Raw genomic sequence first — 15,489 nt, forward strand, 5'->3', positions numbered from 1 at the left:
CATGATTTTCTATGGGAATAAATCTCCACAGGGAATAATAGAGTTCCCAGCAGACATTTCCCTCCCCTCCCCCTGCTTTCTGACGACCCTGAAGTGGGGGAAGGGCCTCCAAACCAGGGGATCCCCTGCCCCCACCTGGGGATTGGCAACCCTAGGGGTTAATGAGGGCTGCTTGGGGCGTGGCAAAGCCCCTGGTGGCTGGCTGGCTGCCCTCTCTCCTAATTCAGGGACTGTTATGTAGCTGCACCTGCTATTCAATGGACCAGGTAGGTGGGGAGGAGGAGGGGAACCCTCAGAAAGGTTCAGGAGCTGCGCTCCTGTGAGCTCCTGCTGCTTCTGAGGCCTGATGAGGATTTTTGAGAGGTGCAAGGACTAAGCAGGGATTACAAGTTTCTTTTAGATGGCGAGCATTTCTTTGGGGTTACTTCTGGGGGATGACAGATAGCCAGGATAGGGCGATCGATTAAGTTGAATTAAAACAACAAGAATACTGAAGGAAGTAAATATGTCAAAATTACACTTCATTCGTCTCTTTTCAGGCACGGAGGCAACCTTACAGTATCTGATTCTTGGAAGTTGGGAGATTGGCTGCATAGAGTTCTCTCCCCCGTTGCCTCCAAACCAGAGAAATACATTTCAGTCTAACCATTCCAAATTACATTACATTCCACTGTTCATTACGTAATGGCAGGGTATCTGTTAATTGCTCTCAACGTTCCACAATTAAGGATACATTTGCCCGTTAAGCTCCAATTTTGGCAGATTTATTTCCTTCCCTATGTTTCCCCCAGGGGAATTAAACCCAAACAAATGGTAACCATGTAAACTAAACTTGTTATTTCTGTTCGGTCCTTAAATCTGTTAAATGTCTTCATTATCTGTATGCTAATTTACTGCTCCCCCTCTACCTAAATGCAGGGCTTTTTTGGGAGCAGGAACTCCTTTGCATATTGGGCAACACCCCCCTGATGTAGCCAATCCTCCAAGAGCTTAAAAGAATCCTCCAAGAGGCCCTGTAAGAAGAGCCCTGTAAGCTCCAGGAGGATTGGATACATCAGGGGTGTGTGGCCTAATATGCAAAGGAGCCCCTGCTGGAATTCTATCTCTGGACCCTGTACTAAGAGCGCTGTAAGCTCTTGGAGGGTTGGCTCCATCAGGGGTGTGTGGCCTAATATGCAAAGGAGCCCCTGCTAGAATTCTTTCTCTGGACCCTGTACTAAGAGCCCTGTAAGCTCTTGGAGGGTTGGCTCCATCAGGGGTGTGTGGCCTAATATGCAAAGGAGCTCCTGCTGGAATTCTATCCCTGGACCCTGTACTAAGAGCCCTGTAAGCTCCAAGAGGATTGGCTCCATCAGGGGTGTGTGGCCTAATATGCAAAGGAACCCCTGCTAGAATTCTATCCCTGGACCCTGTACTAAAAGCCCTGTAAGTTCTTGGAGGATTGGCTCCATCAGGGGTGTGTGGCCTAATATGCAAAGGAGCCCCTGCTGGAATTCTATCTCTGGACCCTGTACTAAGGGCCCTGTGAGCTCTTGGAGGGTTGGCTCCATCAGGGGTGTGTGGCCTAATATGCAAAGGAGCCCCTGCTACAAAAAAAGCCCTGCCTATATGCATGGATTGGCATTTTCCATTTCAATATATCTGAAGCAGTGTGCATGCACAGGAAAGCTTGTGTCCTGAATAAAACTTTGTTGGTCTCAGAAGGTGCCCCTGGACTTCAACTTTGTTCTGCCGCTGCAGACCAACATGGCTGCCCACCTGAGCTTTCCAAATACTTAAAGAGAGCAATCATGTCCCCCCCTCATCTTCTCCACACCTGGTATTCCCAAGTTTCTCAGCCTTTCCTCCTAGGACTTAGTCTCCGGGCCCCTGATCATCCTCATCAAGCGTTGCCAATCCCCAGGTGGGGGCAGGGGACCCCCCCAGTTTGGAGGCCCTCCCCCCACTTCAGGGTCATCAGAAAGTGGGGGTGAGGGAGGGAGATGTCTGCTGGGCACTCCATTATTCCCTATGGAGACCAATTTCCATAGGGTATAATGGAGAATTGATCCTTGGGTATCTAGGAGGGGCCATATTTTTTTGAGATAGGGGCACCAAATTTTCAGCATAGCATCCGATGCCTCTCCTCAAAACACCTCCTAAGTTTCAAAAAGATTGGACCAGGGGGTCAAATTCTATGAGCCCCCAAAGAAGGTGCCCCTATCCATTATTTCCAATGGAGTGAAGGCATTTAAAAGGTGTGTGGTCCCTTTAGATGTGATGGCCAGCAATGTTTCCTCTAAACTGCAGTCTTGTGAGCAAAAATTCTACTTTGCGATCTACTGACATTACAGTTGTGAGCAACTGGCATTAAAATTGTGAGCTATGAATCAATTAGTGTGCTCTGGGGTCATCCTTCCGGAGCTAAGACAAAAATGTGTGAGCTGGAGGCTAAAAATCTGTGAGCTAGCTCACGCTAGCTCAGTTTAGAGGGAACACTGGTGGCCAGGACTCCCTTTAGAGTTCAATTATGCTTGCCACAGCCTTGTTCTTGGCTCCACCCCCAATGTCTCCTGGCTCCACCCACAAAGTCTCTTGGCTCCACTCCCAAAGTCCCCAGATATTTCTTGTATTGGACCTGGCAACTCTATCCCTCATCACTCTCTTCAGCACCCAGTCCATTTAGTCCATTACTGAAGCAATTTTTCGAGAATATTTGGTGTATCATGCCCTAAAATACTGGGCAATCTCATCGCTTTTGCTCAGGAAATCCAATTTCCTGTTATGGTTTCTTAGAGAAGGATGATAAAGAAGAAGGAGACCGCAGATTTATACCCTGTCCTTCTTTCTGAATCAGAGTCTCAGAGCGGCTCACAATCTCCTTCCCCTACGACAGAAACGCTGTGAGGTAGGTGGGGCTGAGAGAGCTCTGACAGAAACTGCCCTTTCAAGGACAACTCCTGCAAGAGCTATGGCTGAGCCAAGGACATTCCAGCAGCTGCAAGTGGAGGAGGGGGGGAATGAAACCTGGTTCTCGCAGATAAGAGTCTGCACACTTAACCATTACACCAAACTGGCTCTCCTTCGGACACCCACATATATGCTATAAAAATGACCGAGAAGGTGAAAGAGTTAAAATTGCTAGCTTTGCCTGATCGTGTCGAATGTATTGTAGGGAACTCTTCCCGCACTGTGTCTCGTCTGGAGGATCATTTGGAAGGAAAATACAAGGAGGGGACGGGACTGATGCTTTTCTGCAGTGAAAAAATATGGCATGATCTAATAGTGCATTAGCAGAAAGCAAGAGGGTCACGGATAATGGATAGAGATGAAAAGCAGACGTTCCAGTTTGGCAGACAGCAATTTGCGCACTGATGCTAAAGGGGGTATATGAAAACATCTGCCTGATGTCACTACAGGAAGCTTACAAACTTCGATCTGATTTTTGTAAGAGGCAGTACTCCTATTCCTATTCTTGCTACTTACTACGTCTCGGGGAAGTCTTACGGAGATTTGTTCTTTTTGCTTCTTTATTTAGAATATCTTATTATAATTGATCTTTATCTAATGCAATTTAATTTTTGGATTTATATCCCGCCCTATCCTGCAAGTGGGCTCTGGGCGGCTTACACTAATAAAACAACAGAGTTAAAATAATATAAAAAACAGACATGATGAAATAGGAGCAGCACAGTAAACAGTCTTACTGTTATCGGCGGTAAACGGCATGCGGCTGATGGCTGACAGCATAACATAACACCATAATGGTGAAAGGCAGGGGAAAGTGATGACTTTCAAAGGACGCCCACTGGATTAATGAAAAGCTTGGCAGAAGAGCTCCGTCTTACAGGCCCTGTGAAACCTGGATAAGTCCTGCAGGGTCTGGAATGGATCTCCAGCAGGAGCGCATTCAATCAGGTAGGGGCCTGAACCAAAAAGGCCTTGGCCCTCGTTGAAGCCAGCTGGGCATCCTTAGGACCAGGGACTATGAGAAGATATTGAGCAGCAGACCTCAGAGCCCGGGGGGGGGGTCATATGGGGAGAGGCAGTCCTGAAGATATTCAGGCCCCTGGGACATAAGAACATACGAGAAGCCATGTTGGATCAGGCCAATGGCCCATCCAGTCCAACACTCTGTGTCACACAGTGGCCAAAAAAACCAGGAGCCATCAGAAGGTCCATCAGTGGGGCCAGGACACTAGAAGCCCTCCCATTGTGACCCCACTCCAAGCACCAAGAATACAGAGCATCATTTGCCCCAGACAGAAGAACATAAGAGAAGCCATGTTGGATCAGGCCAATGGCCCATCCAGTCCAACACTCTGTGTCACACAGTGCCCCAAAAAACCCAGATACCATCAGAAGGTCCATCAGTGGGGTCAGGACACTAGAAGCCCTCCCACTGTGCCCGTTCAAGCACCAAGAATACAGAGCATCAGTGCCCCAGACAGAAGAGCATAAGAGAAGCCATGTTGGATCAGGCCAATGGCCCATCCAGTCCAACAATCTGTGTCACACAGTGGCCAAAAAAACCAGATGCCATCAGAAGGTCCATCAGAGGGGCCAGGACACCAGAAGCCCTCCCACTGTGCCCCCCCAAGCACCAAGAATACAGAGCATCACTTGCCCCAGACAGAGAACTCCAACAATATGCACCAAGAATACAGAGCATCAGTGCCCCAGACAGAAGAACATAAGAGAAGCCATGTTGGATCAGGCCAATGGCCCACCCAGTCCAACACTCTGTGTCACACAGTGGCCAAAGAAACCAGGTGCCATCAGAAGGTCCATAAGTGGGGCCAGGACACCAGAAGACCTCTCACTGTGCCCCCCCAAGCACCAAGAATACAGAGCATCACTTGCCCTAGACAGAGAACTCCAACAATATGCACCAAGAATACAGAGCATCAGTGCCCCAGACAGAAGAACATAAGAGAAGCCATGTTGGATCAGGCCAATGGCCCCTCCAGTCCAACACTCTGTGTCACACAGTGGCCAAAGAAACCAGGTGCCATCAGAAGGTCCATAAATGGGGCCAGTACACCAGAAGACCTCCCACTGTGACCCCACCCCAAGCACCAAGAATACAGAGCATCACTTGCCCCAGACAGAGAACTCCAACAATATGCTGTGGCTAATGGACTATCTTGGGAGGGGCATGGAGATTGATGACAATGATCTTGGGAGAAGCCTGGCGATTTTCCAAGATGACGGTTGATCACATTAGTGGGAGGGAATGGCAACTTTGGAAGGTGGGATCCCCAGCATTGTATCCCACTCAAGTTCCTCCCCTCCCCAACCCCCCATGCTCAGGCTCTGCCCCCAAAATCTCCAGGTACATCCCAACCTGGATCTGGCGACTCATCCCTACCAGTCTCTCCAAGGCTTTTAAGGTTCTTTTTGTGGATTCAGGAAATAAATTTGCTGGATTACAGAGGGGGAAAAAGTACAGAGGCGGGCAACCAAGAGGCTGAGGGGGTTGGAGCACCTTCCCTGTGAGGAACGGCTGAAGAGTCTGGGACTTTTCAGGTTAGAAAAGAGACAACCAAGGGGAGATAGGATAGACGTTTGCAAAATTATGCATGGAATGGAGAGAGTTGACAAAGGGAAATTTTTCTCCTCCCAAAAGATTAGAACTCAGGGGCTTCTAATGAAGCTGATGGGCAGGAAGGTCTGGATGAGTGGAATTCACTGCCAGATAGGGTTGCCAAGTTCAGTTAAAGAAATATCTGGGGACTTTGGGGGTGGAAGGAAGGAATTGAAAAGGTGTGCGGTCCCTTTAAATGTGATGGCCAGAACTCCCTTTGGAGTTCAATTATGCTTGTCACAGCCTTGATCTTGGCTCCACCCCTAATGTCTCCTGGCTCCACCCACAAAGTCCCCAGATATTTCTTAAATTGGACTTGGCAACCCTAGTGAGACAGGAGGCTGGACTAGATGGACTATTGGTCTAATCCGGCAGGGCTCTTTTGCTGTTCTTATGGCGGAATGGTCTTTCTCTTCATTTCCAGGAGAGTTGCCATTAAATACAGGCAGGCCTCAGATTCAGTAGGAGCTCACAAGAGCGCAGAACCTGAGCCTTTCTGAAAGTTCCCACTCTTCCTCCCCACCTACCGTGTCCATTGAATAATAGGTGCAGCTGCATAACTGTCCCTGGATTAGGAGAGCGGGCAGCCAGCCAGCCACCAGGGGCTTTGCCACGCCCCAAGCAGCCATCATTAATTTCTGGAGAAGCCCACGCCACCCTTTCTCCACTTTTTATGTGATTTTGGGCAGTGGGTGGCTTGCTGGCCTTTTGACTGGGGGGGCAGCCCTGGAGAGCCTCAGGCAAGCGAGGCCTGCTTGGGCTGGCTGGATCTCTAGCCAGCCCAAGCAGGCCTCGCTCGCCCGGGGCTCTCCTTTCTTGCATCGGGTTACTTTTGGCTGGGGGTGGTGGTGGCATATGCTAATGAGTTATGCTAATGAGCTCCACCACCTATTTTTCTACATAACCCCTGGAAAGGACCCTTACAAAGTATTCCTTGGTGAAAGGGTGGCATAGAACAGTACTTGATAGGGCAGTTTGCGTATCTGTATGGCAACGAGCACCTTGTATGACCCGCGGCGGGACACGCATTCCTTCCCCGAGAAATACTCTGCAACCTCTTCTCCCCACGCCAGTATCGACTGGTGTTCATGCGGAGACTGTGGAGGAGTTAATGGCATGTTTAGGGCATCTCATGGTCTGATGGCCACTCCGGCCTCCTAATCAATGAGCCATTACCCGCTTTTATCTTCCCGCTTTCAGCAGTTTCGCTTTGCGGGGAGTTTTTATTAGCAAGGCTGTGTGGCTGGCAGCCTGTCGGGAGATTTACGGGGAGGCGAAGAAAGAATTTGCCCTCTGTTTGCACAAGCTGCCATGATACATGTTTGGTGTAGTTAATTATGCGGACTCTTATCTGGGAGAACCGGGTTCGATTCACGGTAGGGCTGCCAAGTCCCCCGGGCCAGGCAGGGGTTCCCTGAGAGCTGCAGATACTCACAAATCAATTCTCCATTATACTCTATGGGAATCGGTCTCCATAGGGAATAACAGAATGCCCAGCGGACATTTCCCTCCCTCCCCGCTTTCTGATGACCCTGAAGTGGGGGGAGGGCCTTCAAACGGGGTGGGGGGGTCCCCTGTCCCCACCTGGGGATTAAGTAACACAACAAGAGAACCGCGGAGGTGTTTGTGAGTTTCTTGCATTGTGCAGGGGGTTGGACTACATGACCCTGGGGGTCCCTTCCAACCCTGTGATTCTATGGTTCTACGGTGGTTGGTAGCAAGAAAACAAAGCACTAAGCTTCCGTGATTACCAGCCTCAGACACTAAAGAAATAATAACAATATTATCAGAAGCTTAGTGTATCCTATGTAACATAAAGCCCAGACACATCTCAATAATTTAGGAAACAGAACATCCCAAAGCAGCCATCAGGATGGAAAACCACCGCCTTCCCAAGATTGCCCTGTATGGCGAACTTTCCACCGGCCATCGAAATAGAGGGGCACCAAAGAAGAGGTACAGGACTCCTTGAAGAAATCCCTTAGCACCTGTCACATCAACCATCACCAGTGGTCTGACCTAGCCTCAGATCGCAAAGCATGGAGGCACACCATCCACCAGGCTGTCTCTTCCTTTGAGAACGCACGCATAGCTGGTCTTGAGGACAAAAGGAGATTGAGGAAGAATCGCACTGCTACAGCACCAACCCCAAATCAGACTTTTCCTTGCAGCAACTGTGGCCGGATCTGCCTGTCCCGCATTGGTCTTGTCAGCCACCAGCGAGCCTGCAGCAAACGTGGACTACTGCACCCTTCTTAAATCTTTGTTCGCGAAGTCAAGCCGAGAGAGAGAGAGAGAGGTCTCTTTAAATGTGATGGCCAGAACTCCCTTTGGAGTTCAATTATTCTTGTTACACCTTGGTCCTGGCTCCACCCCAATGAGGGGCACCAAAGAAGAGGTACAAGGACTCCTTGAGGAAATCCCTTGGCACCTGTTGCATTAACCATCACCAGTGGTCTGACCTAGCCTCAGTTCGCAAAGCATGGAGGCACACCATCCACCAGGCTGTCTCTTCCTATGAGAACGCACGCATAGCTGTTCTTGAGGACAAAAGGAGATTGAGGAAGAATCGCACTGCTACAGCACCAACCCCAAATCAGACTTTTCCCTGCAGCCACTGTGGCCGGACCTGCCTGTCCCGCATTGGTCTTGTCAGCCACCAGCGAGCCTGCAGCAGACGTGGACTACTGCACCTTTCTTAAATCTTCGTTCGCAAAGTCAAGCCGAGAGAGAGAGCCATCAGAAATCAAGTCCAATTTTTAAAGCAGTCCAATGCTATTTCCTTGACGAAAGGTCTGATGTAGCCCTGGAGAAGGATGATGGGTGATGTCCATATAGATTCAAATTTTAAGGCCACCAGCAGTCCACTTATTGCGACAAGGATGTACCATTGCCTTGTTTCACAATTGCTTCTTCAAGCATCAGTTCATCAATTTCAGACACAAGGGTATGAATGCCAAGAAATTCAAGTCTCCAGACTTCAAGTCACTGTGAGCAACTTAATGCAACTGTGAGCAACTTAGTGCCTGAGGCTGGTAATCACGGAAGCTTTGTGCTTTTATTTTCTTGCTACCCACCTGGTTATTGGCAACCCTAGTTGCATGCAACACAGGATCTCCACTCTGACGGTATCCCCGTGTCAGCCTCTTGAACACTTTCGTGCAACGTGGGGTTGCCACCCAAACGGTATCCCTGTGTCAGCCTCTTGAACACACAGAATCACTAGTGGGCAACACAGGGTCGCCTAGGCTTCCCAATCCCCAGGTCCCAGCGGGGGATCCCCTGGTTTTACAGGCTTCCTCCCTCCCCCAGCCAGCTGGCCGGCGGGGGAAGCTCCACCCCCACAGCCATTATGCACCTCCAGAAACGAGTTCCATAGGGAATGATGGGGAATTGATCTGTGGGTGTCAGGGGCTCTGGGGGGGGCCCTGTTTTTTGAGGTAGAGGTGCCAAATTTTCTATATAGCATCTAGTGCCTCTCCCCAAAATACCTCCCAAGTTTCAAAAGGATTGGACCAGGGGGTCCAATTTTATGAGCCCCAAAAGAAGATGCCCCATCCTTCATTATTTCCTATGGAAGGAAGGAATTGAAAAGGTGTGCCGTCCCTTTAAATGTGATGGCCAGAACTCCCTTGGAGTTCAATTATGCTTGTCACACCCTTGCTCCTGGCTCCACCCCCAATGTCTCCTGGCTCCACCCCCAAAGTCTCCTGGCTCCACCCCCGAAGTCCCCAGATATTTCTTGAATTGGACTTGGCAACCCTAGGGTCGCCACCCGAATGCCAGCCTCTTCAAGATGCAGGGCCAGTCGCAATGTTCCCTCTAAGCGGTGGAGTCTTGTGAGCAGAAATTCTGCTTTGCGAGCCACTGGCTTTCAAGTTGCGAGCTACTGACATTAAAGTTGTGAGCTGCTGCGTCAATTAGTTTGCTCTAGGGCCATTGTTCCTGAGCCGAGACGAAAATGTGTGAGCTGGGAACTAAAAAATATTGAGCTGGCTCACACTAACTCAGCTTAGAGGGAAGTGGAACACTGGCCAGTTGCATGCAACGCAGGGATGCTCTTAGACATGAGAGATGCGACCAAGCAAAGCAGGGCGGAGACATTTCAGGAGTCAACTTGTCTACTTTGATTTGCCTCTTTCCAGAAGGATTTGGCTTGAAGCCAACTGTCTTGGGTTGCAGCTGAACACTTGGGAGTGCAGCAGAGTTGATTACGGTTGTCTTTGAGGCCCGTCCTGTCGTGCGCATGACTCAGAGGAGAGGGGCACACACACACACAAAAAGCAACTCCGTTTTTCTGATTATGGAACTTTCTGGACGTTGTCTTTTCTTGGGGAACTTTGATAGCAGATTGTTTTGTGGGCTATATCGAGGGTTACCAAACCAACCTCAAGATGGTGCCTGGAGCTCTCCTGGAATTTCCAGGCCACAGAGATCGGTTCTTCTGTTGGAAATGGCAGCGACAGACGATAGATTCTATGGTACACCGCAGAGTCCAGGAGAAATGGGAGTCCTAGAAGGACATCACATTCCAGCTGAGTTCTTTCCTGTCCCCAAGCTCTGTCCCTCTTCAGGAATTTTCCAAGCTGAATTTTGCAAGCATAGATCTATTCCAAGCAAAGTTTGCAGCCATTCACAACAGATAAGAAAGAAAGCCAGCAGTTAGTTTGGTGTAGGGGTTAAGTGCACAGACTCTTATCTGGGAGAACCGGGTTTGATTCCCCACTCCTCCACTTGCAGCTGCTGGCATGGCCTTGGGTTAGCCACAGCTCTGGCAAAGCTGTTCTTGAAAGAGCACCTTCTGGGAGAGCTCTCTCAGCCCTGCCTAACTCATTGGGTGTCTGTTGTGGGGGAGGAAAGTAAAGGAGATTGTGAGCCACTCTGGGACTCTGAGATTCAGAGTGAAGGGTGGGGTAAATAGGGTCCAATTCAAGAAATATCTGGGGACTTTGGGGGTGGAGCCAGTAGGCTTTGGGGGCGGAGCCAGGAGCAAGGATGTGACAAGCATAATTTAACTTCAAAGGGAGTTCCAGTCATCACATTTAAAGGGACCGCACACTTTTTAAATGCCTTCCTTCCATAGGAAATAATGAAGGATAGGGGCACCTTCTTTTGGGGCTCAAAGAATTGGACCCCCTGGTCCAATCCTTTTGAAACCTGGGGGGGTATTTTGTGGAGAGGCACTGGATGCTATGCTGCAATTTGGTGCCTCTACCTCAAAAAACAGCCTCCCCAGAGCCCCAGATGCCCACGGATCAATTCTCCATTATTTCCTATGGGAATAAGTCTCCGTAGGGAATAATAGAGTTCTCAGCAGACATTTCCCTCCCCTCCCCCAGCTTTCTGATGACCCTGAAGCGGGGGGATGGCCTCCAAACGGGGGGATCCCCTGCCCTCACCTGGGGATTGGCAACCCTAGGAATACATCCAGTCTCCACCTCCTCCTTTCCCAGTTACAAATGGGTCTTGATACCAACTCAGAAAACTGATCCACCTAACTTTGGGTTTTTCCACATTCTCATTTTCCTTCCTCATGTGTTCCTGTTGTTTCATTTTCTTCCCTATTCCGCACGTTTTGCTCCCTCTACTGGTTGATTCAATATTACATCGCCTTGTGTTCGGCATATCTCCATGCAGATTTAAACACACAAGCAAGGAAAATGAGGATATGGGAAAGCACTCTGTATTGCTTGCTCCGATGAGCAGGACTTCTTCAAGGTCCCAAGTCCAGAGAAGTCTTCCCAGAGATCTGTGATTTTTGAACAGAAGATGGACCAAATGTTTCCCACACACGAAGCAGACGTTCTGACATTTTAGAACTCATCCGTTGTACTGGTTTTGCTGTTGGTTCTTTCTAACGCAGACGGGCATAAGTAGACTCTGAGAATCTTTTGTTATAGAGGAAAATGGAAATAGTTACTTACAGAGTCTCTCTTGGGTCTGTGTGTCTGCTTACATGTTGCTTGATCCAGCATGGCTTCTCTTATGTTCTTATGTTCTTAGGTTGCATGGCCGATACCATGAATTAGCACCAAACTTGGTACCGATGGACTATAAGAGAGATCCGGGTGTGACAGTCCCTATGCAGCTTATCATAAATATGCCGGAGTTAAAGGTATTTCTTTCTGTTGTTACGGTAGCAATGCTAGATCGGAGTCCAGCAGTGCCATAGAGACGAAATTTTCAGGGTATGAGATTTCAGATACTTCGAATATCTTGCTGGTCACCAGCGGTGGAATTCTAGCAGGAGCTCCTTTGGATATTGGACCACACACCCCTGATGTAGCCAACCCTCTAAGACCTTACAAGACTCTTTTTTGTAAGCTCTTGGAGGATTGGCTACATCAAGGGTGTGTGGCCTAATATGCAAAGGAGCTTCTGCTAGAATTCCACCCCTGCTGGTTACAAAGGTGGTACTGGACTCCAGTCTAGTTGTTTTACTGCAGACCAGCCCTGACCTGAATAGCCCGGTCTAGCCTGATCTTAGACGATCTCTGAAGCTAAGCACAGTTGGCCTTGGCTACTATTTGGAAGGGAGACCTCCAAGGAATCCCAGGGTTATAACTCAGAGGCAGGCAATGGCAAACCACCTCTGAAACATCTCTTGCCTTAAAACCAAGTCCAGCTCGCCACCTAGTGGTGCATAACTCTTAAAAGAGCTAGAACGTCTGGGCCGCCAGACAATCTTAGGATCTCCTGGCTATACTGCACACTCTACCCTACAATAAATTATTACTAGAAAGGGTAACTGAACCCCACTTTCCCCAATTATGTCAGTTTTTAGACTGCCTGTTTTGGATGAATCCCGCAAAGGCTGCTGGGAACTGTAGTTTGCTGCAATGGTTAAAATCGTGGCACACTTCTATATGATAATTATAATTACTGAAAGCCAATATGGCTACCCTGTTAAACCTCCCCATAACAAATGCCATCACGTCACTCCAAAAAGTTTGAATTTGCTCCTGAACAGGTGTAGTGGTTAAGTGTGCGGACTCTTATCTGGGAGAACCGGGTTTGATTCCCCGCTCCTCCACTTGCACCTGCTGGAATGGCCTTGGGTCAGCCATAGCTCTGGCAGAGGTTGTCCTTGAAAGGGCAGCCCCACCCACCTCACAGGGTGTCTGTTGTGGGGGAGGAAGGGAAAGGCAATTGTGAGCCGCTCTGAGACTCTTCGGAGTGGATGGCGGGATATAAATCCAATATCATCATCATCATCATCATCATCATCTTCTTCTTCTTCTTCTTCTTCTTCTTCCTATCACCTGTCTGTCTGTCTCCCTCCATCCTCTCAAACATCTGGAATTGATGTTTTGCAGCTCTCAAACATCTGATGTTTATTCTATGTGGCTCTTAACGTTAAGTGCGTTTGGTCACCCATGATCTAGCTGGTACCTTCTCACCCTTAATTTAAACCCATTATTCTGAGTCCTGTCCTCTGCTGTCAACAGGAATGGCAGTTGTGTTCCTGTCTGACAGGACGAGAGGCTTGGTACCTGCTCTAAGCTGAACCACGATGAATCTTCCTTACAAAGCTACCACAATGTAGACACGGAGGGAACGGGAAATTAAATGAGGGTGACGAAAGGTTTACTGCTTATCGATAAACCTCCTTAAGCGGTGCAACAAGGATGATTACCCTTCAGTGATGAGCACAATTTGTCGCGTTGAAATGCAGTGTCAGATTTTTAATTTGCCATAATACAGGAGCCCCCTCTGTAACCTGTAACAAACAGGGAAGATAAATTGAGGAGAGCCAACGTTTCTCTTTATACTGTGACCTGCTTCCGGGGTCCTCGTCCTTTTTTAAGCCTGCAGGGCACCATTAGAATTCTGACACAGCATAGTGGAGTCATCCACAAAATGGCTGCCGCAGGAGGCGGAGCCATCCCCAAAATGGCTGCTGCAGCTTACCTCCAGCCGCTCCAGTCACGTTCTGATGAAAGCCAGTTTGGTGTAGCGGTTAAGTGTGCAGACTCTTATCTGGGAGAACCGGGTTTGATTCCCCACTCCTCCACTTGCAGCTGTTGGAATGGCCTTGGGTCAGCCATAGCTCTAGCAGAGTTGCCCTTGAAAGGGCAGCTGCTGTCAGAGCTCTCTCAGCCCCACCTACCTCAAAGGGGGTCTGTTGTGGGGGAGGAAGGGAAAGGAGATTGTGAGACACTTTGAGACTCTGAGAGTCAGAGTGGAGGGCGGGATATAAATCCAACACCACCACCGTCATCACTGTCATCGTCCCCTTCTCCTTCTCTGTGCTCTGGTGGTATCTATTGCCAAAGCCACTATAATAGAGTGGGTTCAACGCAAGGAAGAGACGAGGTGGTAGTGATCATAGCTCTTTATTAAGTACAGCATAGTATAGGGCTGCACTAAAAGACTGGAGAACTGGGCCAACGGGGCCAACCCTATACAACGCAGCGTTCCTGCGCAAGCACACGATTGGATCATTCAAACCAGTAGGGGGCCCGTGATTGGAGCAGGGCAGAAGGGATTTGCATCCTAATGCCCATTGTTCCCGAGTGCCCAAGCTCAGTCCATCAGGCTCCAATGAGCCAGGCAGGAATGCCCATCGTAGTCTTCAGTTAGGTCCTCATATACAACAGCAACATTTTTAAAAATCTGCGCAGCCCATCAAATCTCCAGGGGCCAATTATAAGCCTTGTGGGGCAATAGCCCACCTGGCCCCCACTCACTTGGCAGGTGCAGGGAAAGGTGTTGATGGATGCTCAGGAACCCACCGTCACCCTGTTGGGCTCCCCTCCAATATATCTTATCCTGCTTTTTTAATCTACTGCTTGTTGTTCCATTCGCCTGCATTCACGTTTGTTGTTTCTTTTCTTGTACTTTACTCATCCGGTTCGTTTCACTGCAAGCTGTTTTCACCTCGGAACGACATAAGCACAAGGAAAGGAAAGGTCCCCTGTGCAAGCACCAGTCGTTTCCGACTCTGGGGTGACGTTGCTTTCACAACGTTTTCACGGCAGACTTTTGACGGGGTGGTTTGCCATTGCCTTCCCCAGTCATCTACACTTTCCCCCCAGCAAGCTGGGGACTCATTTGATCGACCTCGGAAGGATGGAAGGCTGAGTCAACCTGAGCTGGCTACCTGAAACCAGCTTCCGCCGGGATCGAACTCAGGTCGTGAGCAGAGCTTAGGACTGCAGTACTGCAGCTTTAACACTCTGCGCCACGGGGCTCTTGCTGTAAGCACAAGAAGCGGGTAGAAATCCAAATAGGGAAAGGTGAAAGAAACGTAATCCAAAGAAGTCCCCGGCCAGCACTCCGACCCTCCTACTCAGCCGCCGCAGCTAAATTGGCGTTGACCTGTTCCCAACCTTGTGGATTACTTTACATCGTATCTATAGCCTTGTAACTTCAGACCACAACGTGAGGAGAGGAGGGGTCACGCTAAAATCCGCCAGGTCGTGTCTCCAGATCAAATGGACAGCAGATGGGTTAACGTTTGACGGGGTGTCAGGAGAGCCAGGACAAAATAGGCTGGGTTTATACCCCGCTCTTCTCTATGAATCAGAGACTCAGGGCGGCTTACAGTCTCATTTTTCTTCCTCCCCCACAATGGGTGGGGCCGAGAGAGCTCTCCCAGAAGCTGCCCTTTCAAGGAAAACTCTGTGATAGCTAAAATCCACCAGGTAAATCCACCAGGTAAAATCCACCAGGTAAATCCACTCGCTAAAATCCACCAGGTCGCGTCTCCAGATCAAATGGACAGCAGATGGGTTAACGTTTGATGCGGTGTCAGGAAAGCCAGGACAAAATGAGGCTGGGTTTATACCCCGCCCTTCTCTATGAATCAGAGACTCAGGGCGGCTTACAGTCTCCATTTTCTTCCTCCCCCACAACAAACACTCTGTGAGGTGGGTGGGGCTGAGAGAGCTCTCCCAGAAGCTGCCCTTTCAAGGACAACT

General features: G+C 49.3%; 1 protein-coding gene across 2 annotated transcripts in view; it reads left to right on the top strand.

Annotated features, from left to right (window-relative positions):
• Positions 1-15,489, top strand: part of CIB2 (calcium and integrin binding family member 2) — a 53,216-nt gene that overhangs the window by 18,223 nt on the left and 19,504 nt on the right. For both annotated transcript variants that reach the window (XM_060260137.1, XM_060260136.1), the window contains one exon: positions 11,570-11,681. In XM_060260137.1, coding sequence (XP_060116120.1) covers positions 11,570-11,681 — 112 coding nt within the window. The remainder of the gene's footprint in view (positions 1-11,569; positions 11,682-15,489) is intronic.

The sequence above is a fragment of the Heteronotia binoei genome, chromosome 19 (assembly GCF_032191835.1).
Source record: "Heteronotia binoei isolate CCM8104 ecotype False Entrance Well chromosome 19, APGP_CSIRO_Hbin_v1, whole genome shotgun sequence".
Taxonomy (NCBI): domain Eukaryota; kingdom Metazoa; phylum Chordata; class Lepidosauria; order Squamata; family Gekkonidae; genus Heteronotia; species Heteronotia binoei.